Raw genomic sequence first — 24466 nt, forward strand, 5'->3', positions numbered from 1 at the left:
TGAAAATCAGTTAATGTTATGGGCAGTCAGGAAATTATCTCAAAAATTATGTCAAAGTTCTCAAGAGCGATAGAAATCTCGAGTACATGATGTAATTCTTTACGAGAAATGCCGAGCGATTCTGGAAACAGCACGACGGAAAAATCACTATCACGAGTTTGTTACATATCCCGAAGCACTCAGCAACTGTATTGCATGGACTTCAGCCTGGGTGAACCAGAAAGGATATGTAACATGTTCCTTTAATTTCACGCACAACGGAAAAATAACTATGGCGATTTTGTTACATATCCCGAAGCGCTCAGCAACTGTATTGCATGGACTTCAGCCTGGATGAACCAGAAAGGATATGTAACATGTTCCTGTAATTTCACGCACAACGGAAAAATGACTATGGCGATTTTGTTACATATCCCGAAGCACTCAGCAACTGTATTGCATGGACTTAAGCCTGGATGAACCAGAAAGGATATGTAACATGTGTCTATTATGTCACGCACGACGGAAAAATAACTATAGCGATTTTGTTACATATCCCGAAGCATTCAGCAACGGTATTGCATGGACTTCAGCCTGGATGAACCAGAAAGGATATGTAACATGTTCCTATAATTTCACGCACAACGTAAAAATAACTGTGGCGATTTTGTTACATATCCCGAAGCGCTCAGCAACTGTATTGCATGGACTTCGGCCTGGGTGAACCAGAAAGGATATGTAACATGTTCCTATAATGTCACGCAAGACGGAAAAAATAACTATGACGATTTTGTTACATATCCCGAAGCACTCAGCAACTGTATTGCATGGACTTCAGCCTGGATGAACCAGAAAGGATATGTAACATGTTCCTATAATGTCACGCACGACGGAAAAATAGCTGTGACGATTTTGTTACATATCCCGAAGCGCTTAGCAACTGTATTGCATGGACTTCAACCTGGGTGAACCAGAAAGGATATGTAACATGTTCCTATAATGTCACGCACGACGGAAAAATAACTGTGGCGATTTTGTTGCATATCCCGAAGCACTCAGCAACAGTATTGCATGGACTTCAGTCTGGATGAACCAGAAAGGATATGTAACATGTTCCTATAATGTCCGCACGACGGAAAAATAACTATAGCGATTTTGTTACATATCCCGAAGCGCTCAGCAACTGTATTGCATGGACTTCAGCCTGGATGAACCAGAAAGGATATGTAACATGTTCCTATAATGTCACGCACGACGGAAAAATAACTGTGGCGATTTTGTTACATATCCCGAAGCACTCAGCAACTGTATTGCATGGACTTCAGCCTGGATGAACCAGAAAGGATATGTAACATGTTCCTATAATGTCACGCACGACGGAAAAATAACTGTGGCGATTTTGTTACATATCCCGAAGCGCCTAGCAACTGTATTGCATGGACTTCAGCCTGGATGAACCAGAAAGGATATGTAGCATGTTCCTATAATGTCACGCACAACGTAAAAATAACTGTGGCGATTTTGTTACATATCCCGAAGCGCTCAGCAACTGTATTGCATGGACTTCAACCTGGGTGAACCAGAAAGGATATGTAACATGTTCCTATAATGTCACGCACGACGGAAAAAATAACTATGACGATTTTGTTGCATATCCCGAAGCATTCAGCAACGGTATTGCATGGACTTCAGCCTGGGTGAACCAGAAAGGATATGTAACATGTTCCTTTAATTTCACGCACAACGGAAAAATAACTATGGCGATTTTGTTACATATCCCGAAGCGCTCAGCAACGGTATTGCATGGACTTCAGCCTGGATGAACCAGAAAGGATATGTAACATGTTCCTATAACGTTACGCACGACGGAAAAATAGCTGTGGCGATTTTGTTACATATCCCGAAGCGCTCAGCAACTGTATTGCATGGACTTCGGCCTGGATGAACCAGAAAGGATATGTAACATGTTCCTATAATGTCACGCACGACGGAAAAAATAACTGTGGCGATTTTGTTACATATCCCGAAGCATTCAGCAACGGTATTGCATGGACTTCAGCCTGGATGAACCAGAAAGGATATGTAACATGTTCCTATAATGTCACGCATAACGGAAAAACAACTGTGGCGATTTTGTTACATATCCCGAAGCACTCAGCAACGGTATTGCATGGACTTCAGCCTGGATGAACCAGAAAGGATATGTAACATGTTCCTATAATGTCACGCACGACGGAAAAGTAACTATGGCGATTTTGTTACATATCCCGAAGTACTCAGCAACTGTATTGCATGGACTTCAGCCTGGATGAACCAGAAAGGATAAGTAACATGTTCCTATAATGTCACGCACAGCGGAAAAATAACTAAGGGGATTTTGTTACATATCCCGAAGCGCTCAGCAACTGTATTGCATGGACTTCGGCCTGGGTGAACCAGAAAAGGATATGTTACATGTTCCTATAATGTCACGTACGACGGAAAAATAACTATGACGGTTTTGTTGCATATCCCGAAGCTCTCAGCAACTGTATTGCATGGACTTTAGCTTGGATGAACCAGAAAAAGGATATGTCACATGTTCGTATGATATGAACGAGCGAGGGAAAAAGGACGATTTTGTTGTTGTTTTTGTTTCCTATAGTGTCACGCATTACTGAAAAACTATGTGGTTTTTGTAAAATATCCTGTAGCACTCGGTAACGTAGAAATACTGCGAGGACGTTTGCGTGGGAAAACCAGAGCGGATTTATAATATGTGGCTACATGGTGATTTTACTATATAACTGGATTCGTCTTTCAGAAAACTGGTGTACCATGGACTTCAGTTTAGGGTCTAACCCACGAATGAAAATAGTGATTTAACATTTTAGTAGCTATCTAGTCCCCATTCAATCTAAAAGCATGACAATGGGTGAAAGTTATGATACAAATAAAATATTAATCGGAAGACTTAACTTGGTGCGTTTGACTTGTTGAGTTTTGAAGCTGTTATCTTGATTCGATGCTCTGGGAGGTTGGTCACGGGCAGCGCAACCTGAAAACACTTTCTGGTTCTCTCCGTCGTTTTTGGGTGAATGAATTCATGTATAAATCAATCGTGGCTGGCGATTTCGTTTGGTTTTCAACAACTGTTTTGTGGTTCAAGCGAAAACCAATCCAAATGTATAGTCAGGGCAGCTCCTTTGTTCCCCTTCCCGTGAAAAGAAAACCCACGCGCCTTCTTCAACTCCTCAAGGCAAATTCGATTGGAAACTGGCTCAATTTCGCACAAATGCGTCAGAGAGACACCATATCTTCTAACTCAGAGGCACATCTCGTTTTGTGTCCGTTTTCAACGACCGATGACGGGTTCATTCGAAGTCGAAGTCTTTTTTTTTATATATGACCGCGCAATATTCCCGCGTTATGAAAATTTATTATAAAATATCAATTATGTGGCCAGATCATATCTGAAAATAACCGGGTTACTTTTGTACACAATGAATGAGTTGCCAGTAATCGGATACCCGTGTTTGCGCGAAGAACTCTGGGATCGTCAGGGGGCAAACATTGCTAGTCGCTGAAAGGAAATGTATGGCGAAAAGTTGTTTCGAGGTACAAGAAAACGATTTTTGAGAGAGATCAACGCTTTTTCACCGTCGTTTTTATCGCGAAATGATTTGGGCAATGTTGATATGTGGAATATGTAAGTTTTTGTTTGAATAACCGTGAAATATGTGACAAAATCTACCGGTAAACTCTGTTGCTTGCGTGAGGTTTATTGTGAAATTTACATCGCGGTATGGTCTGAAAATATACAAAATTAATTAGGTATAAATCGAGAGGAAATAACCCAGTAAAGCGTTTTAAGTTGTGTACAGGCCACTTTTGGCTTATTTGAAAGCTCAGTCATACAAATAATACTGGAAATAAGCCCTGTGGCGATCACTGTGCTGTTTGAGGTTGATTTAATGACAAATGAGTCCGCGCGACTCATGCTGTGTGGCTACTGTGTTGCTCAAAGCCTTTGTTTCGCTTTTACAAGCACGTATTTCAGTGATTTTCCTTTTCTATAACAGATCAAGGGTGGCTCCTTGAATATACCTCTGAGCATTTGTATTTAAAAGTTCCATTTGTGCGTGATTATGCTTTCCAAAGTTTGGTATTGACGATTGAGTGAAATTGCCCGACACAAAGGGTAGTAGTTCCTTTTCTGCAATTTTCGATTTCTGTTTTAGAGCTTCTTTTCTGTCTTTATATATAACTTCTCGGAGGGTCTTTTCTACCATTTGCTCCGGGTAGCCTCTCGAGATCAGGCGTGTATTGAAATTTTCAATATTCTCTTTAATGTATTTCACAATAAACCTCACGCAAGCAAAAGGTAGTTTATCGGTAAATTTTATCACTTATTTCATGGTTATTCAAACAAAAACTTACATTTTCCATGTATCAACATTGCCAAAATCCATTTGCGATAAAACAATGGCGGAAAAGCGTTGATCTCTCCCCAAAACCATGTTTTTGGGCGTCGAAACAACTTTTCGCCATACATTTCCTTCTAGCGACTTGCAATGTTTGCCCCCTGACGATCCCAGAGTTCTTTGCGCAAACACGGGTATCCGATTACTGAAAGCAATTATCGCTAACCACAATAGAACCGCAAAAGTCTTGCGATGACAGCACCCTAACAGATAAATGACATCACCCCATAGCAACCGGACCTGGCGAATTTTTGCGCTTCCGGTTAGCTCTGGCTCGTGATGTCTCAAAAGACATTTTTAATTCCGAAATTTGTTATAGATACGACTAATTAGTAATTGGACCTCGTGTCGTACAATTCAGGGTGAAATCGTGCTCGTAATTTCAAATCGGCCTCGCGCTTCGCGCTCGACCCATTTTGAAATTACTCGCGCGATTTCTCCCTAAATTGTACTCCACTCGGTCCAATTACTAGTAGTAATTTTACAGCACTTGAGCAACAACTGAAATTATGATATCTTATATAATGAGCATATTCTAGCTACCCCGCAAAATTGTTATTGTCATTTATACCATGCGCGCGCTCTGATTGGTCAATCAGCTATGGTTTATTGTGTCGGTAAACCATGGAAATTTCGCGTGTGTTCTGAATTATTATATAAAAGCAATAGACCACAAGTTTTTATGGTTTATAGGCTGATAAACCACTTGGGATGTTGGAAGAACACGAGAAGAATTCGTAAATCACGAGCCACGCAGGCGAGTGATTTACGAATTCTTCTCGTGTTCTTCCAACATCCCAAGTGGTTTATCAGCCTATGAACCACGAAATACCGTGTTTGACCACATTACCAAGCACCGACAAGGAGAGTTGAAAATGTCACCGGTAGCGAGGTGCTTTTGACGAGCTTCGATATGTTTGTAAATATGGTCAAACACTGTCTTTCGTGTTTGATATATTTTCTAAATCGAAGACAAAGGACAAAGGAAAAACGAAAGGAGAAATGAAATCGCAAACATCAATGTGCTAGTGAAAATCAGAAATCCAAAACCGTATTTCCTTTGTTTAAACTTGAAGGGTAATAATGAGTTTGAGGAATATATTTCCTTGGTTCTGATCCCCGTTATTTAACGTTATTTATATTGAGCTGATATCGATAGTCTACAGCTGCGGAAAAGCCCATCCGTAACTACAAGAACATTTTTAAGCAATAATGAGTCTTAAAGGGCATAAAGCACCTCAACCTAGTATTTCCTTGATGTAAACAACATGGGATCACAGCCTTATTTGCTTTGTAGGACTCGAAAATTTAGAAAACGTAATAAAGCTTATTTCAGTATTACACTTACGCGTAAGCTAAAACGCCTATCATATTATGATGTGCAAAATGTTCCTTTTCCGCATCGACACGCTGAAAGCCAGTCTCATAAACTGTTAATGGGAAGCGACAGCTCTTCCATTTGCTTTGTCGTAATCTTGCAATAGAAAATAACCTCACGACGTCCACCAGCAAATGATAATATGTAGGAGACATTGCTGTTGTGCTGAAAATAGCAACAAAAAAAAGAGTATTATTTAGTTGTGTTGTTATGACAATAGAGGAGTACGTATATCAGGAGAAGCGAAAACAGTAGCAATGTATTATTGTACCCCAGAGGAAAAAGTAATAACATTGGAAATGAGGAAGAAACAAATCGAAAAGTTAAAAACTGATCTCGCAAATACCTTAAGTAAAATGATAACCGAAATATATAGTATAAAATATAATGAATCTTTATGCAGCACTCGAATGAATCTTCCTTTTAAGATGGTATTGCGCTTTTTGCGTATTAGGCAGATAATAAGAAAAAGAAACTTAGCCATCGATCTTTATCAGAGGTATTGGATGGACGATTTACTAATAGCTGAGAATTAGTCAAAATTTTAATCGTCTAGCTGAGAAATGATCGTTGAGATCCAAAGATTTGCAGTTTTTATGGATAGCTTTGAAATGGGCTGAAACTTTTACTGATAACTGAAACTACAGAACACACGTGCAAAATTTGATATATCTTTCTCTATGATTCATGTTCAGATATTCAAAAAATGTTCAAATGTTGTTGTTTATAATGGACAATGCGCTAAGCTATACCTAGCTAGTTCTCAAGCATGCCACTTAAACTGAAATAAATAAATTTTTAAACTAAACATAACAGGCTTAAAATTCCCAGCTGGCAGCGGGCCGACCAGTTAGCTCTGGCCAGCTTCCTGCTCAGAGCGGGACTTGAACCTGCAAACTCCGGATTTCAAGTCCGGCGCCCTAACCACTCGGTCATGCTGCCTCTTTGTTATCAATTGCTTCCTTACTTGCACAAACGAATCCATCCCCGGTGTATCCGTCTTTACAAGTGCAGTCATATGAGCCCACTGTGTTAAGACAGTCAGCGTTTTCATGGCATTGGGCCGATCCGGAAGCACATTCGTCTTCATCTGATAAACATTAAGTAACAAAAATATACAGAAAAGTTCTACATTGTTGAATCCTAGTGTACATAACAAATACAGGTACAGATATTGCAAAAATATGGCTTTCCTTGTGCCAAATATAGGCTGTGTTAGGTTTAGCAGGTATTGTGAGAAAAGGCACAGCCGCCGTTTTTCGTGCTGAGGATTGTAGCTGGGGTTCCTACTGTGATAAACTAAACGGCTCGCTTTACACAGTATTGTGTACATGCATTTCTAATTCTCTGCATTATTTATTTATTTATTTATTTATTTTGTTTTTCAATTTTGAATAAAGACTACTAAAAAGAACATTTCAACCTTAATCTTTCTACCGTGTTGTAACATATTTAATTGACAAAAAGCAGCGTACCAGCGCAATTAAACCCATCACCGTTGTATCCAGGATTGCAAGTACATGTAAATGAGCCCACAGTATTTTGGCAGTAGGCATTGGCATGACAACCACCGTTAGAAGAACTGCACTCGTTTATATCTAGAAGAAATAGCAAGCATTAGAAGAGATAAAAATATGTTGGAATAAAAATGAAGCAGAATGAGCAGACTCGCATAGCTTGATAAAGTCCTTTTTCAGTTAACCATGCTGACGGCCAGCGAGGAAGGACTTCTCTAAAGACTTCTTCGACATACAAGTGCATGAGTAATGCAACTATGGACTGTCTGTAGTTCTTACGAACTATTTTCTTACCAATGCAGTTCAACCCGTCGCCATTATATCCTGTCTTGCAAATGCAGTTAAATGAGCCCACAGTGTTCTGGCAATTGGCATCGCCATGGCAACCGCCGTTACCGATACTGCACTCGTCTATATCTAAGCAATAAGAAGCATAACGGAAATAAAAAAAGAGGATGCATTGTTGCAAATGACAACAAAATCATCGATATCGAAGGCAAACACCTCCAGTAGCGTAGCAACAAAAACAACAACAACAACAGTAGAAACAATAACCTGCTCACCTGCTCAACATCAACGACAATAGTGACAGCAGAAGCAAGTGTAAGGTGCGCCAGCTGCGGTTAGTTCAGACCAAAATATTTTACAGAGTAGAGAACTATCTTTCGAGTTGGAGCATGATATTTCTTCACGCAGGTTGCCAACAAAATAGTTTTTTTTTTTTTTTTTAATAAAAGCAACCTACCAACACAGTTGAACCCATCGCCATTGTACCCAGCCTTGCAAGAGCAGATAAACGAGCCCACCGTGTTTTGGCAGTCTGCGTTACCATGGCAACCACCATGCGCATCGCTACACTCGTCTATGTCTAAAAGGTATGAATATAAATCAATGGTGAAAAGTGAGTGAAAAGTGAAAATAATGTATTCAAACACTTAATTTGAATAGGGGAAACAGAGAAAGAAATAGAGAAATAGGAAAGAGACTAGAGGAGAAGTTGATTATGAAGAGCTTCTTAGTGTTAAGTATTTAAAAAGTGGCACAATTAATCGTTCCTATGCTGCTTGGCCTGTCGCACAGTATAGGAGAATAACACAGACTTTGTCATATTGTTTCACTTGAAATGTACCTAAGTTATTAACTTCATTAAAATTAAACGTTCAATTTCAGTTTCTCATGGCAAAATTATACTGAAATCCAAGATGGTCGCCAAGATAGCCGCCACGAACGCCTCCAAAACGAGGCCTTGGGACAGTATTCCGAGATAGGAACATACAAATTCATTTACTACACATTTTGAGGATTACCAAACTGTAAGTTACAAAAATATATCTCATGGGTGCATGGGAACCCCATCTTCCTACTAGACTAAAAGGACAATAATCATACATAAGAAGTCGTTGCTAAAACAAAGCCCCTGTAACACGACAATAAAGGAATACAAAGCAGCCACAGCACCACAATAGCCACCACCAACAAAAAAAACTATAGCAACAGCAACAACAACAGCAATAACAACAACAACGACAACAAACAAAAACAAACAATAAATTAAATCAACAACAAATCTTAAATATAAGAGCCTTTTTAAAGAGTCCTTTTTCATTTATCTATACGATAAGAGTAGCTACACTTAGCCTGAGGAAAGACTGACGTATTTTTCACGCAGCTACTTTCAGAAGGTAGCAGATGTGTTGTATGAAATCTTTGGGGAAAGAAGAAAGATTCATTCGGTGTCGCAATGATGAGATAAAGAAAAAAAGCTTAGACCCTCACAATATTTGAACCGACCGTGACGTTCAGATACCGCTCGAGAGAGACTCATGGTGGGCTAACCCCTTCACGGTTCATATGCACGTGCTGCTAAGGTCAACAATGTCGAAAGCGTTCTGTGTGAAAACAAATAGTGAAATGCGGTAAATCTAACGCTAGGCGAGCGAATGTGAATCATTATCTTACCAGAGCAGTCGAACCCGTCGCCATTATATCCTGGCTTACAAGTACAGCTAAATGAGCCTACGCTATTCTGACAATTTGCGTTAGCATGGCAACCGCCATTGTAGGAGCTGCACTCGTCGATATCTACGAGTTAAAATGAAAAAAAATAATATATTAGAATAACCGTCAGTTCAACAACAGCAACAACAACAATTCAAACAAAACAACTCAGCCCCTAGTAAAATAATTACAGGTGACATAATCATAGTTATCTCTAGCGGTCCTGGTAGTGCCACTAGTGACAGTTAAAACTGCTTTGAATAGCTATTGATAAATGGAATGGTTCAAAAGTTCCAAAAGAGCACTTTCTTAGAACACTGGTCTCAATTTGGAGTTGGACGAGAATTTGATAATTGGACCATAACTTGCTCTTGTTACTGCCGGTCACAATGACAAAACGGACTCGTTTACCTAAACGTAAACATTCCAATTGTTCTTATAACATAACACGCTTACTGGTGCTACCTAATTCCTAATGTGCCATCATTGTAAGAATCCCTAAATACGCGCTGCCTTGAGTATATAACATGACTCAAGATGCTAGAGGCGCCTCGAGCAACTCTTACGCTTTTCTCGAGCTCTTCAAACTTAGCTTCCCGCGTGCATCCATAACTCAGTATAGGCACGCGAAGCATGTACTAATTCTTAAATATTTGCTGTTAAAAATCGACTGCCAACAACCGTTTTGAGACATTTTCCAGCAAACTATAAGCAAATTAATTTGATTTCAACCATTTTTACATTGTTTGACAAATCAACCTACCAACACAATTAAAGCCATCCCCGATGTATCCAGGCTTACAAGTACAAGTAAATGAGCCTTCCGTGTTCTGACAAGTGGCGTCGGCATGGCAACCACCATTACTGATACTACATTCGTCTACGTCTGGAAAAACATAATATTAAAAACAAAAGAATAACCACAATTTCAATTTCCAAATTGAAATCAAGAACGTCACTGCTGCTTAAGAGAATGAGAATGAACGAATGTGAACGATTGTACAGAACATTTTCTTACCAGAGCAGCCCAATCCATTGCCATTATATCCTGACTTACAAGTACAGCTAAATAAACCCACGGTATTCTGACAGTTTGCGTTGGCATGGCAACCGCCATTGTTGATACCACACTCGTCTACATCTAAATGAGTAAAAACGAGATAAGAAACACTGTTAATTTAAACAAGGGAAAAAGTGTTATCCTACTTACTGAGAGCCTTTGGGGAAACAATAATCAACGACAACGACAACATCAACATCAGCAGCATAAAAAACAATAATAACAACACCAACAACAAAACAATCGCTAAAAGTATTATAAAGTTCTTCGTTACCCATGAGATAGAAAAAGCTTAATATTTCAATTATCTTTGTTGTTTGCTTACGCGGGTATCAACAATCTTCTTGGAACATTTATTTCCTGCAGATACCTAATAAAACTATTTGATTTCAAACTTTTGTGTGTCATATTTTTGACACGAGTAAACCCACCAACGCAGATAAGACCATCGCCGCTGTATCCAGGCTGGCAAGTGCAAGTAAACGAGCCTTCAGTGTTATCACAGGTTGCGTACTCATGGCACCTACCACTGCTGGTACTGCATTCGTCTACGTCTGAAAAAATTGAAATAATCAGACTAAAAACAAAGCATTGGTCCACATTGGTCCCAGTATCAATTCTTATTTCAGTATAGTTCCATTAGACCAAATCTTTGTTTTTCCAAGATAACACATTTGACTACATTGTAATAAACAGCCAACAACCGCCAACAACCGTCTTGAGACTTCGATTTCAATCGTTTTGTCATTGTTTGACAAATCAACCTACCAACACAGTTTAAGCCATCCGCGCTGTATCCAGGCTTACAAGTACAAGTAAATGAGCCTTCAGTGTTTTGACAAGTGGCGTCGGCATGGCAACCACCATCATTGATACTACATTCGTCTACATCTGGAAAATCATAAAAGAAGAATAACCACAATTTCAATTTCCAAATTGAAATCAAGAACATCATTGCTGTTTAAGCCCAGTAATCAAGACAGGACGATGAGAATGAACGAATGTGAACGATTGTACAGAACATTTTCTTACCAGAGCAGCCCAATCCATTGCCATTATATCCTGACTTACAAGTACAGCTAAATGAGCCCACGATATTCTGGCAGTTTGCGTTGGCATGGCAACCGCCATTGTTGACCCCACATTCGTCGATATCTAAATGAGTGAAAACGAGATAAGAAACACTGTCAATTTGAACAAGGGGAAAAAAGTTATCCATAACTCTTATTTACTGACAGCCCTCAGGGAACAGCAATCAACGACAACGTCAACATCAACATTAGCACCATAAAAAATGATAATAAAATCAACAACAACAAAACAATCGCTAACAGTATTATAGAGTTCTTTGTTACCCATGAGATAGAAACAGTTTAAGATTTCAATCATCTTTGTTGTTTGCTTTCGCGGGTATCAACAATCTTTTTGGGACATTTACTTCCTGCAGATACCTAATAAAACTATTTGATTTCAATCTTTCGTGTCATTGTTTTGACACGAGTAAACCCACCAACGCAGTTAAGACCATCGCCGCTGTATCCAGGCTGGCAAGTGCAAGTAAATGAGCCTTCAGTGTTATCGCAGACTGCGTCCTCATGGCAACCGCCATTGCTGGCACTGCATTCGTCTACGTCTGAAAACATAGTAATAATGAGACTAAAAACAAAGCATTTGTCAACATTGGTCCCAATGCCAATTCTAATTTCGGTATAGTTCCATTAGAGCAGACCTTTATTTTTCCGGGATAATACATTTGTCTTTGTAATATACAATTAGACTACAGGTACCCGTAGTCTAATACATAAGTAAATAAATAAATAAATATTACATTAATAACAACTTAATAATTTAATGATTTAAAGGTCAATAACATGTCTTTTACCAAGGCAGTTGAACCCATCACCAGTAAATCCTTGTTTGCAATGACAAGTGAATGAGAGGATTGTATTCTGACAAGTGGCGTGTACATGGCAGAGATCGTTGAAGGAACTACATTCGTCCATATCTGAATAAGAGTAAAATATTTATTAATTATTTCAACATTTAAGTGAAAGCTGCCAAACTTGGCAAATGACCTGAAATATGTCTGGCAACAATTTGGTTTGACATGTCGTTGTTCTAGGAACTTGATGTTTCCACGGCAACCATATTTTGACAGGCATGCTTTCTTTTGAATTTTGAAATTTTTTGTTCGTATAAACGAATAAAAGTGGAACACGACACCCTTCAATCACAAAGAAAAAAAAACTCTTAAAAAGAAAAATTCACAAAGAAGCCGTATTGAAATGCTGAGATAGAAAGATACATTACCTTTAAACGAAACGTAACAGCTAATGGCAATTTTGATTCACTGAAAATTAATTCCAGTCTTTGCTGGGGTGCTAAGATATTAAAAAAAAAATGCTTAGGCTATGATATCACCACTTTGAAAAAATATAATTATTTAATAAACTTATTCTTTTTTTAAGGTGGTAATCATGTCTTCCTGTTATATTATTGCAGCCACAAATAAGCAACGCCCTTTCCTGGTCGTAATATGTCATCTAGTTAGGCCATAAAACAATGCATTAGTATAGAAACAAATGACAACTAATTAACTTTGGTCCTACATCTTTGGTTTTCAATAGCACTATAAATATTTTATTTCCAGGTAAAAAAAATATTCATAATATTTTGCAAAAGGAGATTTCTAGTTAGGCCATTAAATGGTTCATTAGCATAAAAATGAAAACCTAATCGCCCTTGCCCATGTAAACCGGAAAATAAATCAACAGCTTCTTTGGTTTTCAATTATAGCCCTAAAAATATTTTTATTTCCAAATAAAAAATTCAAAAGGAGATTTCTTTACAAAAAGACGGTGTTGTTCAACTGCAATGATTGATTGCTGCGTTTCGTTTTGTGCTCTACAGACTACGATATCTTTCAACGGCAATTGTAAGGCGTTGGTAGTAAAGTTAACTATTCCACCCGTCCTAAAAGGAAATGTATTTTTAAAGGGTGTGTTATCTGCAACGTTGTCTGAAATATCTGTAAAATATGCTGCTAAAACTGTATTTGTGGATCCAACCACATTGGTTTTTTTTAAAATTTTTTAAGATTTTGTGTCTCTGTTTCTATTTACAGTACTCACCACCTGTCTCCATATCACAATGCGTCAGAGCCACCTTATTAAATGAAGCCACCTGCATCCAGTATTTACCACTAGACGCTGATTGTCCTTCACTTGCCTTTATCTCATTACACGACTCAGCGGGTAGCTCAGCTATTGAACCAAGGGGAACTACGATGCAGCAAGAACCAATCTAATTAGTGCTGCCATTCTATGGCATCAGATTCAACGGTAACGGTTAATGAGTGAGAAATCAAATGGAACTGACTGACAGACCTAGTATATATGGCTCTCAGTCATTCGAAAGCTAGTTAACAACTTGTAATTGAAAGATTAAGGAGTAACGGTCGTTTAGTTGGTAATCACTGTTTACTTAACAAAATTAAGTAGTGAAAACAGAAGAAAACACGTTTTCTAACACCAAGTTACACTCTATAAATAAGAAAACTATGAAAATTGAAGGTAAGACATCTCGAAGCATTGGGGAGTGACATAATCTGAATAAATCAATGAAAACATACACACACAAACGATTCCGGCAGAACTTGACTTTTCATCCGTGCGCGTAAAATCCGTTACAAACACATGAGAATATCTTAAGTATGCAAAACTACCAAAATTCCTTTAAACCGTCTCAAGCGCACAGAATGTCCGTTTGAATGTTAAATTTTATACTGTTTCGTGACTTTCTTCTTTTAACAAAAATCTACTCCCTTGGTTTGATAAACCATCGGAGTTTCCAGAGTTTTTCTGATATCGTTGTCTGTTTGTTGTTTCAATTAGAAGTTCAAAATATGTCAACTTGTACTTATTGATTTCTAAGTTTTTCAACTGTTTTACTCACCTCGATTTTTGTATCGTTTCATATAAAGCCTCTCCTGGTCTGATACAAAGTCTTTTGGTCTGGATTCCATAGTGCGACTGTTTAGCTCGCATTCTTCTCTATCCACCACATAATTGAAACTCTGACATCTCTTTTCCTTCTCGCAAGCTTGCTGACAGTGATATGAAGTTTTGCTAGCCAACTTCATAAAAACGCTCCCCTTCAGCATCTTCCCGTAAACGGAGGCTTCTCTTCCGCATCGACGTGTATCCACTGCGAAACAGAACGCAATGCAAACGAGACATGCAGATACTAACCTGATCCAGAGCATGACTAAAATCAATCGAAAACTTCTTTAGACAAAAATATCTATGAACGTTTTAGGCAGAACTAGTGTCATTCAATTAGATGGTCACTTCAACGTTGTATTTTGCCGTACATGACAACCAAACCACAGAGAGAAACTACGGTAAATGTTTAAAAGACGTTCCTTGCCAGTTCGATAGACGACTGTTTCGGCAAGGCGAGGCGTTCTGCGTCTCGCCTTTTAATGACAACACAGTCTATTTCATGGTCACATTATGCCCTATCCAATCAGATTAGAGGTAATTGATTCTAGTAGTTTTTATGAATAGATACATCGCAGCTGATAAACGTAACTGGTATGGTAATTTTGTTCGATTTTGTTTGCTTTCTTTTTGTTTTTGTGTAAAATTGGATAACTCCGCTAATTAACTTGGTAGCAACAAGCACACGACATATGCCAGAGGGTGGCAAAGGTGAGGTACCAATCACGCATCACGCTAAATTTTCTATTAAATCACGCATCACGGAGATTTCTTTTCACCAATCACGCGTCACGTAAAAATAGGTAAGTACCTCGCCAATTTTACTTTCTCGAGCCTAAAAGCGTCATTAAGAGAAGAACTCTGCCGATTCAACAACAAAAATGTATCGACAAATATGTGACCTCACACGCGAAAACGTTCCGTTCGAACTGCTGAACGCACGGCAAGTGAACGGATAATTTGAATAACGATAGTTAATTTGCTTGTTCCAAGATATCTTAAGACTACTTGGTTCTACATGAGTTAACATCACTGAATATAATGAGTAATGACCCTAGCAACGATTTAATGAAATGCAAACTGTGAAGGTGAGGGATTCATGAGATGTGGGCTGTGTTGGTATATGTTGAGAATTAATACGATGAAAGCTGTGTAGGTATATGTGGGGGATAAATAAGATGTAGGCTGTGCAGGTATAAGTGGGGGATTAATGAGCTGTAGGCTGTGTAGGTATATGTGAGGCATTAACGAGAGGTAGGCTGTGTAGGTATATGTAGAGGATTAATGAGATGTAGGCTGTGTAGGTATATGTGGGGGATTAATGAGATGTAAGCTGTGTAGGTATATGTGGGGGATAAATGAGATGTAAGCTGTGTAGGTATATGTAGGGAATTAATGAGATGTAGGCTGTGTAGGTATATGTGGGGGATTAATGAGATGTAAGCTGTGTAGGTATATGTGGGGGATAAATAAGATGTAGGCTGTGTAAGTATATGTAGAGAATTAATGAGATGTAGGCTGTGTAGGTATATGTGGGGGAATAATGAAATGCAGGCTGTGAGGGGATATTGAGGGGTTATTTAGGGGTGCCTTTTGAGGTAGAATAGATCGTTTTCACGTGACGTCATCACTTTCGAAAATCCAAAACCAAAGAGCCACTAAAGTTTTTGTCCTCATCAGGCATAAGAAGCGGTGTATTTATTTCTGTTTACAATTTTACAGCTCAATAGCGTGCTTCGTTTGGAATCCAGAGCATTTTGAATTTCAGGGTCATGGAGGTGCGTGACAAAAGGCTACGATCGAGTTTGTCGAAAAATATATACTTATCTCACGATTTTGAGCCTTTTTAGAAGTTAGAGCATTATGAAAAGTGCTTATGTAAATGCTTGTTTGATCAGTACTGATAATCAGTCGCCTAGATAGCCAAAGTAAGTTCCAGATGTTTACACTATTTTCCGGCCGCCATATTGGTGTACCACGGAGGTACACCAACATGGCGTTTTCATACTGGGCTCTGCAGATATCTGCGAAACATTTCGACGAATATCTGAAGTTTGGGCTAACGCACAGGCCTAAAACTTGGAGAAGTGTCTTATTTAGTTATCTTCTATAACATCGTAAGTTCATGGCTTTTTCCACCGGATGGTTTTCGATTTATTTTTTTATTGCGTGACAGTGAAAACGATCTATACTTGATTATATACCCAGGAGGTATTGTTTTAAGAGAGATTAAGAGCGATGTGTATATTGCGGTGGAGTTAACTAGCCGCCCAACCATCCGGGTGGTGTCAAGATAAAGAACAAAAGGCTTGGTTGTGAGCTAATGGGAAAGCACTGACGTCATAGCCAAACCGGACAAACGAGTCTCTGACACCGGCTGGATTTGATTATTCAAAATGGCGGACATACCATAATTTTTAAAGGCTATGATATGCTAATTTGCCAAACATTCTTTATGTGCGCGCTTATGCTCTGTAACGGCTTTGTAATTTATGCTATACATACGGTTTTCTTTTTTTTTTTCTTTTTTTTTTTTTATCAAAATACGCGTTCACCTTGTGTATATTGAGTTACAGTAGCCAGGTTAAGCCTTGATGATTACGTTTGTTTAAGGTTCTCTTTGCCATCTAATATTACACGTTGCAACGAAAGGGTAGTTCGATTCAAATTCGTCGACAATGTCTACCGTCTACGAATGCCTACGTGCGAAAAACAACTAAAGCATCACAACTTTCAATGTGATTCCACCAGATATCATTGTCACCGCAACATTAACATTTGAAGTCAATTAAGTAGCGAGATCCTCGAGAACTGGAAGCTATGGAAAGAGAAATACTGTATTAAATAATTACTTGGTTTGCATGCATGGAGCGAGAAAGAACCGAGTATCAACTCGCCATGTTCAAGGACGTTATTGATGATGATGGCCTTAAAGTTTAAAGCCTTAAGCTATACTGAAGAAGGAAATGCAAACGATTGCCTTGTAGTAATGGGGAAGATGAAAAGGTATTGCATCGTCGAAGTAACGTAAACGAGATTGTTTCAGCAGGAGGGAAAAACTTCCTACCGAATCGCTCGACAACTCAGTCGCTGAATTAGAAAGAAACTTGGCAAAGAAGCGCAAATTTATGTGATTTCTTACGGTTTTTATACGATACTCTCATCTGCGTTCGATTAGTCTTGGGATAAATCATGAGCAAAGCACAAAGCAACCACTTAGGATGACAGACCCCACGTTAAACAAGTGTATCGACCTTCCAGCATCCGAGATGCAAATATAGGGGTCTTAACAATGACGACGGCGACATAGTCAGTGGAGGGGACTGGATATGAAGACCGGCAAAGTTCAGAGCTGATAGGTTATTGTTTGAGTTTTTCTAAGTCACGTGACTCCACTAACTGTGACGGCGACGACGAGGACAAAGCCTGAGTTTGTCCAGGATGTCCCATGGCTCTAAATCCTAGCCCAGGCTAAATATGTAATGACGGCGTTTAATTCTAAATGGAAATACGAAAAATTAGCAGTTCGACTCATTGTTCGCGTTTGCGGTCATTTTGCGTTTTTGTTTTGCAGAGGACGGCTATGTACTGTACCAAGGTTTACTGAACACACTTGTATAGCATTGTTTTGCTCATTGAACCTTTTGTTTGGTGGTGCTCATTGACGTCGTGGTTTGCTCCAGACTCCGTCCACACTACGCCAGAAGAATTTAAAAACGTATACAGCTTTATTTCTACGGTTAGGCTTACGGTCCAGAGTAATCCGTCACGAAAACGGAGCTTTTCGTAAACGCTTTTGAAGCTGGAGGTATTTGAAAACGCCGGCTTTCAGTTTTTGTGTGGACAGAAAACATTTTGAAACGGACCCTTTTGAAGACGATAGGATCATATCAGGAGAACCACTTGATTTTCCTGATTTCCTCAAACAAAAATATAAAACGACCGGTGATTGTTGCGTTTTTAAATTGCTCCAGTGTTGTGTGCACGGCCGAGCCTAAGTTAATTTTCCTGGCTCCTAAGCTCCTAATGAGGTCAACAATTTTTTATCAGACGGCGCACGTTCTTCGATGAGTCCATAGAGAAAAAAATCGGAGGTCCCGCGCAAAGGAGAAATGCACCATAAATAAACACCGTAAACAAAATAAATATTTAGGAGTGGAACTCTTTAAGGACCTCGATGAAGTTTAATATTCCTTATATGTTACTAGCATTGTCACGAAGGCTAACCCGGCGGCTAAATAAAGTTTTACTTTACTTACTTTTACTGTCGCATTTAACTGTCAGAAGGAACCTACATCGTTACCCCAAACAGTCATTTAGGGAAAACTCTTGCTATTTGTCAGTAAGAGACCATCAGCGCGGGATTTACATACCCAAAAAGAAATTCATGACATCCAGATCTAAGGTGTACAACGGCAAGCCTCTCGTTTTGTCAAACATTTTTATTATGGAATACCAGGGTATGTCGCCAGTCTTTTGAATGAGCTTATAATGGTAACGCATCTCATTAAATCGGTTCTGCAACCATTTCTCATTAAATCAGCCGTTATCAGCTCATGTGGAACCAAACCGGCTATTCACCTGATACATACTACTTCCGCGACGGTCGTAACATATAACATGCAATATTCGTTAGATTTAGAACAATTAAGATTACAGAAAATGGATATCGGAGGATGTGCTCAAGTGACAGTTATAACTTATTCCTTCTGTAGTCTTTTGGAGATCAGGTGCTTTTCCCTTGTCTACTCTCAGAGAGTTCACATGTTGCCCACAACCATAACTGCACTGTGGACAGAAACATGGTTGTTGCAAACTGGAGAGGTAAATACTTCTTAAAAAATAAGTAGTATTAGTTAAATCATCCTCATTTACTAAACATGAGCGTCTACATGGAATAGCCTATTTCCGAGTTGCCTTAAGGTGGCTCAAAACAGTTTCCAACACTTAGATTTTGATGGGTCGTTATAACCCCTCTTTATCATTTGATGCTACAATCATGGTATCAAAAAACTGCCCAATCATTGGTAAACCATGTTGTTATCTTTTTGGCGACACAATAAGTTACCATAGCACCAGTATGACCTCCCAAAACACCCTTAGTTGCAGCTTTAGTGGCTTATAATATTCACAAATGGCACGTAAATTGTTTTATATTATCAACTTTGATAAGCATGATAAGACACAACTTTTGGCAAAATTAAAAAAAAATTCTGGAGGTAGAGTTCAGGGCCACCTTAAATTTTTGACAAAAAAAAAACTGTTGGAAAATGTTTTGAGCCACCTTAAGCCCCTCTATCAAAGCGAGGCATGGTGCATAACCTTTCATATGAAAATGAGTTTAACTTGGATGTAAATGAAATCTCATTTTCGTATCAAAGGATGGGCACCAAGACTCGCTTCGAGGAGGCTTAAGATAGTTCGTAAATGGCTCATCAACTTAACAAGGTGAGAAGACAAATCCCTTTGCGTATAGTCTAAATCAGTAAACAGTAAAGCGCTATTGAGCTAAAGGGAAATAGCGCTATATAAATAAAGTATTATTATTATTTATTATTAAACAAAATTGATAGATTATATTCATGGAATGGGGCGATCTTTGCTGACGCTATTATTCTGTTTTGCCGCATTAGCATGCGACCTTGGAAAGAGAAAGCATCTCGTTGCAAATGAACTGACTACAAATGGTTAAAGAGATTGTGAAACTTAGTGCGAGCTGAAAAATTTAGTTCTTTGCCTGTTGTATTGAAGAACATTGTCTTTCAAAAACCGCAAAAATTTCTCGTTGGCAAAAGCGCTAATGAGCCAATACATTCTTTGTTAAATAATGAATTTTTAAACCCTAATTTCGTGACCCAAAAAGTATTAAATACATGGTTTCCATATTGGGAAAGGTAATCGTGCTATGGTCTTTTAATATTCAGACCTGATAGGATACGATTTGTTATTTGACATTCACACCTAGTAATTTGCATTTTACATTTGAGGAGATTTCAATAGGACCTTTGCAGGATCCGGTCACATGGTACAAAATTACACATGCTGGGACGCAAGTTGCACAGTGGGACTTCCAAAACAAAGGCAGGTCAAGGTGGACTGGTACGAGTTGCGTTGTTTTGGAAGTCCCACTGTGCAACTTGCGTCCCAGCATTTGTGATTTTGTACTATGTGACCGGATCGTGCAAAGGGCCTATTCATTCGGTTTATGAGATACTTTTTAGTGAATTTCTTTGAAAGTCGTTGTATCGAGTAAATGATTAGTTCTTTATGGGAGCTCCCCTTTAGGCTTGCCTAAATCTATTTATTGGTTTTTATTCCCATTATTTTTAAGACAAACCCACGCAGTACATCTTCTACATGCTATTCCCCTTCCCCGCCATGTTTTAGTCCTTTGATCAACTCGTTCAAATACTCGATTAAGCTAACCCAGAATCAGCGAGAATTTTGACTTTAATTTTGTAACCTTTGGGCAAAGTTTTAGGTTTATATTGCTTTTCCTTCAGTTTTGAGCCTAAATAATCTCAAACTACACAAGTAATGAAAAAACAACAACAAAAAAACATAGGCAAATTAATTATTCGGTTAACTCTTATCCTGGGTTAACGTAAATTAACCGGCTTTCGAACAACCCGGCCCTGTTAGCTTTCTATTGCTTAGTCTGTGCCACAGTATCGGAGAGAACAAGTGGGTGTACCACTGAGGTAATAGATGTAGTAAGAGCCGCAGTTTCTCACTTCAATGTTGGTGGACCAGTTACAACAATTTGAACTCCAGTGAAAGCAGACCTGCCTGGTGACCTTGCCGTCAGCCACTGCGGGATGTTCACCGTTTATCCAGCCCGGTGCGTGAGTGTCACACATCTGCATCGGTGGGCAGGACGTAGGCATTTTAGTGCCTGCGTCTCCTTGGAAACGAAACCAGCCTGGGCCGATTGAACGGTCACATATTTTGGTGGTTATTGCGTAGGTGACTTTTCTGTTAGCTTCCGTCAGAGTTTGATAGCTTTGACATTCTGGAATAATAAAAATACGAGTTAATTAGCCTGTGTCACATTGTAAAAGCATCACGCATTCCTCGTAATCCATCCGTTTACAATGAAGCTAAACACAAAATATAAACGAAGTATACATGTATAAAAAAAAAAAAAAACAGTAGATAAAATATAGGAGTGAAAAAAGCAACGGCAACAAATACAAAACCAACAAGAAGCAATTGTAGAGTGGTTGCAATTAGCAATAAGAAAATTCTCGGGACACCGTTTCGACAAGATCTCATTATAATTTCGTTTCCTATATTTTATGTATCACTTTTGTTTAGTACTTATGTTAACTGCTGGGTAATTAGGAGGAAGTAACTTTAACTCTTTCTATTTTACCTTATAGTGTACTCTGTAAAAATCCAATAATTTTTAAGTATAGGTGGACAAAAATCGTGTACCAGAATAGTATTAAGTATTCTACAGTCCGTTTGCATTTTCTAAGAGCTAAAGATTTAACTAGTTTCCTGAAATAACACCCAAGCAAATGTTTCTTGGGAACTCAAGGAAATAAATTTCAAAGTTCAGAGGCTGGCTGTGCAAATACAGGCAAAATTTCATCATCATTTTCAATCCACCAGTGTCTTTAAGTGTTTCATATAACCTTCAAAATTTGTATTCTACTTTTGGTGCTGTTACAAATGATTTTTTTTGCGAAGATATTCAAAACAGTCGCACAGACGTTTGGAATATAATACAATGTAAATAATCTTGGTACAAAGTTCCTGTTCACTTGTTACTCGAACTTCTGGTGGACTCCCTCTTAATTAGCGTTGTTTTACTTCTTTAATTTTGTCAATCCGTGGCATCTACCTGGCGCTAGTATTTCACATTTTGTTTTTCCATCTCCGACGTATCCAGGGTTACAAGCACAGCTGTAAGTCCCAAATGTATTTGTACAGGTAGCAGTGTTTGCGAGGCAGTCATGTGTTCCAAGGATACACTCGTCGACATCTATAAAAAAAAATATCATGGAATCACGTCTTTTGGAAAGTCTTACATAATACTTCTAATGGTAAAGCATAAGACATTTTGAGAATGTACGTGCTGAAAGTCCGGAAATTCCGAGAGACAGTCTACCCCCTCTTACATGTAAGTCTACCCCATTCGTTCGTCTGAAGGACAAGGAATAACTGTTCCTGTGTGTTCTTGCGGCAAACAATATTCTCCATCAGAAGTATGTGCGGTGTTAATTACTCTATCCCAGGGGTGCTTCGTTCGAGGGTGGTTTACAAATTTCTGTGTGCTAACTGTAATGCTAGCTTCATTGGCAAAACTAATCGTCATTTTTCCACGCGCGTATGTGAACACTTGTCTTACGACAAAAGCTATCACGTTTTCAAACATCTACAGGCTTCAAATGAATGTCGTAAATCTTGTTCTGCAGAGTCTTTCCCATTTTGAACTCTGCCGCCACATAGGTCCAAGCAAAAATTAAAGAAGCTATAGACATCAATTGAGAGAAGCCTGCTTTAAATCAGCAAATTCATCATGATAATTTGTCCCTTTCATTTTAATTTTTCTGCACGTTTTTTTCTGCCTGTTATTTGCCTGTTATTCTTTGTTTTCAATTCTACGTACAGTTGTAGCTTATTCCTGTTAAGTAACACCCATAAAACTTGTATATTCCAATTCACTGTAGTTATAACTGACAATGACAGAGGTTACTGTCGAAACATGTATTTAAAACTGCCGGAAAAGTGTGGTCCTTTTTTAAAGATTAGTTGCTTTGGCGTCCGGTTTGAAGTTGTTGTATCGTAAAATGATCTTACCAAACAACAACTTCAAGTAGACCGGAATTAGACCAAATTATTTGTGTTTATTTCTTTGTGACAGGTCAGTTTTAAGAGAAACATCAGTGTGACACTGAATTGCCACACGAACATTGTAACTTCGACTTGTTGCCATGTAGTTATTATACGCAATATTATGTTCCCAAACCGCGAAACGTCTATATCCGATATACTTCTGCATGCATTGTATTAAAATTTACTCGTCGTTAAAAACTGATATATTATTCACACCTTTTACCGTAATGTAATATCTGTCCGAGCTCTTAACGAAATACTGAAGTCCAGCTTCCTTGGTGAAGTTATTTAACTCACAAATGTCTTGCATAATTACGTAATTGAAGCTTTGGCATCTTGGATCGTCGTTGCAGGCATTTAGGCAATCAAGTGATATCGAAGTCTTAATCGTCTTGAAGATATGTCCCCTCAGCATCATACCATAGATGGAATACAAGCTCTCACATTGGCTAGTTGCTACTTCAGAAGACATCTGAGCAAGCAGAACCACTTTCATGATGATGAAAACCTTTAAGCGGACCATTTCTTAACGCTTAAAAATGAAAAAAAAGGTAAATAAAATAAAAGATAAAAACTGGATTATCATCAAGTAAGCCCAGAGCAGGTTTATACGCGTAAGAATTAAAGGGGATCTCCAGTAAATAAGCATCCTTTTGATCTTGCCGAAATTAATTACTGGTAACTTTATTTGTAATAATGTTATGGCGGATGTTTAGAATAAGTTATCGCGGGGGAAAACATGCATAGTGAATTTGACAATACCTTTCGATCATTTTTTAACATACTGACTGATGCGATGAACGTACAGGTAACATTATGTTAGCTAAACGGTTTAATTTTTACCAGGATTTTTAATAATCGAAGCCCGAGGCATCATAGTGTGATTCTTCACCTCAACAAATTGCTCAACAAAACTAATTATGTATGCTTGGCAGGTGGAGTCTGCGGTTACATATTAAAAATTCTGTGGCTTAATTATAACAAAAACCGAGACGAAAATAATACCAGTCCACCAAAATCAATCAAAGATCCTGGTTATCAAGAATAGTATAACTACACAATGAAGCATAGAGTTTGAATTAAAACTGAGAAGAAAATAATGTATTTATACATACTGTAGGTACTTCTCACAATTAACAGAAAGTGGAATAACGTAACGTATTCTGCAATCTTCAAGTGAGAAACCTATAGTAACGGTCAATGTTTCATGCAGATGACGATTTTCC

General features: G+C 38.5%; 1 protein-coding gene across 2 annotated transcripts; it reads right to left on the minus strand.

Moving 5' to 3' along the window:
• Positions 1–20838: 20838 nt before the first annotated feature.
• On the minus strand, positions 20839–24466 carry LOC145496060 (pancreatic secretory granule membrane major glycoprotein GP2-like). Of its 2 annotated transcripts, none has more exons than XM_081475677.1 (2): positions 22246–22634; positions 20839–21408 (listed from the first exon to the last, which is right to left on the minus strand). In XM_081475677.1, exons 1-2 carry the CDS (start codon positions 22403–22405, stop codon positions 21050–21052), a joined length of 519 nt encoding a protein of 172 aa, XP_081331803.1. In that variant the 5' UTR covers positions 22406–22634; the 3' UTR covers positions 20839–21049. The 2 variants fall into 2 exon arrangements, with proteins under 2 accessions (XP_081331803.1, XP_081331804.1); XM_081475678.1 differs by lacking the exon at positions 20839–21408 and adding an exon at positions 23457–24466 and having other exon boundaries at positions 22088–22386.

Source organism: Orbicella franksi, chromosome 8, assembly GCF_964199315.1.
Source record: "Orbicella franksi chromosome 8, jaOrbFran1.1, whole genome shotgun sequence".
Classification (NCBI taxonomy): Eukaryota; Metazoa; Cnidaria; class Anthozoa; order Scleractinia; family Merulinidae; genus Orbicella; species Orbicella franksi.

Excerpts from the sequence above, each read along its gene's own strand:
- LOC145496060 (XM_081475677.1), bottom strand. The coding sequence starts at position 22,405 with ATGATATTTTTTTTTATAGATGTCGACGAGTGTATCCTTGGAACACAT. Across the intron at positions 21,409-22,245 it reads ATGTGAAATACTAGCGCCAG|AATGTCAAAGCTATCAAACT; the intron begins GTAGATGCCACG and ends TTATTATTCCAG.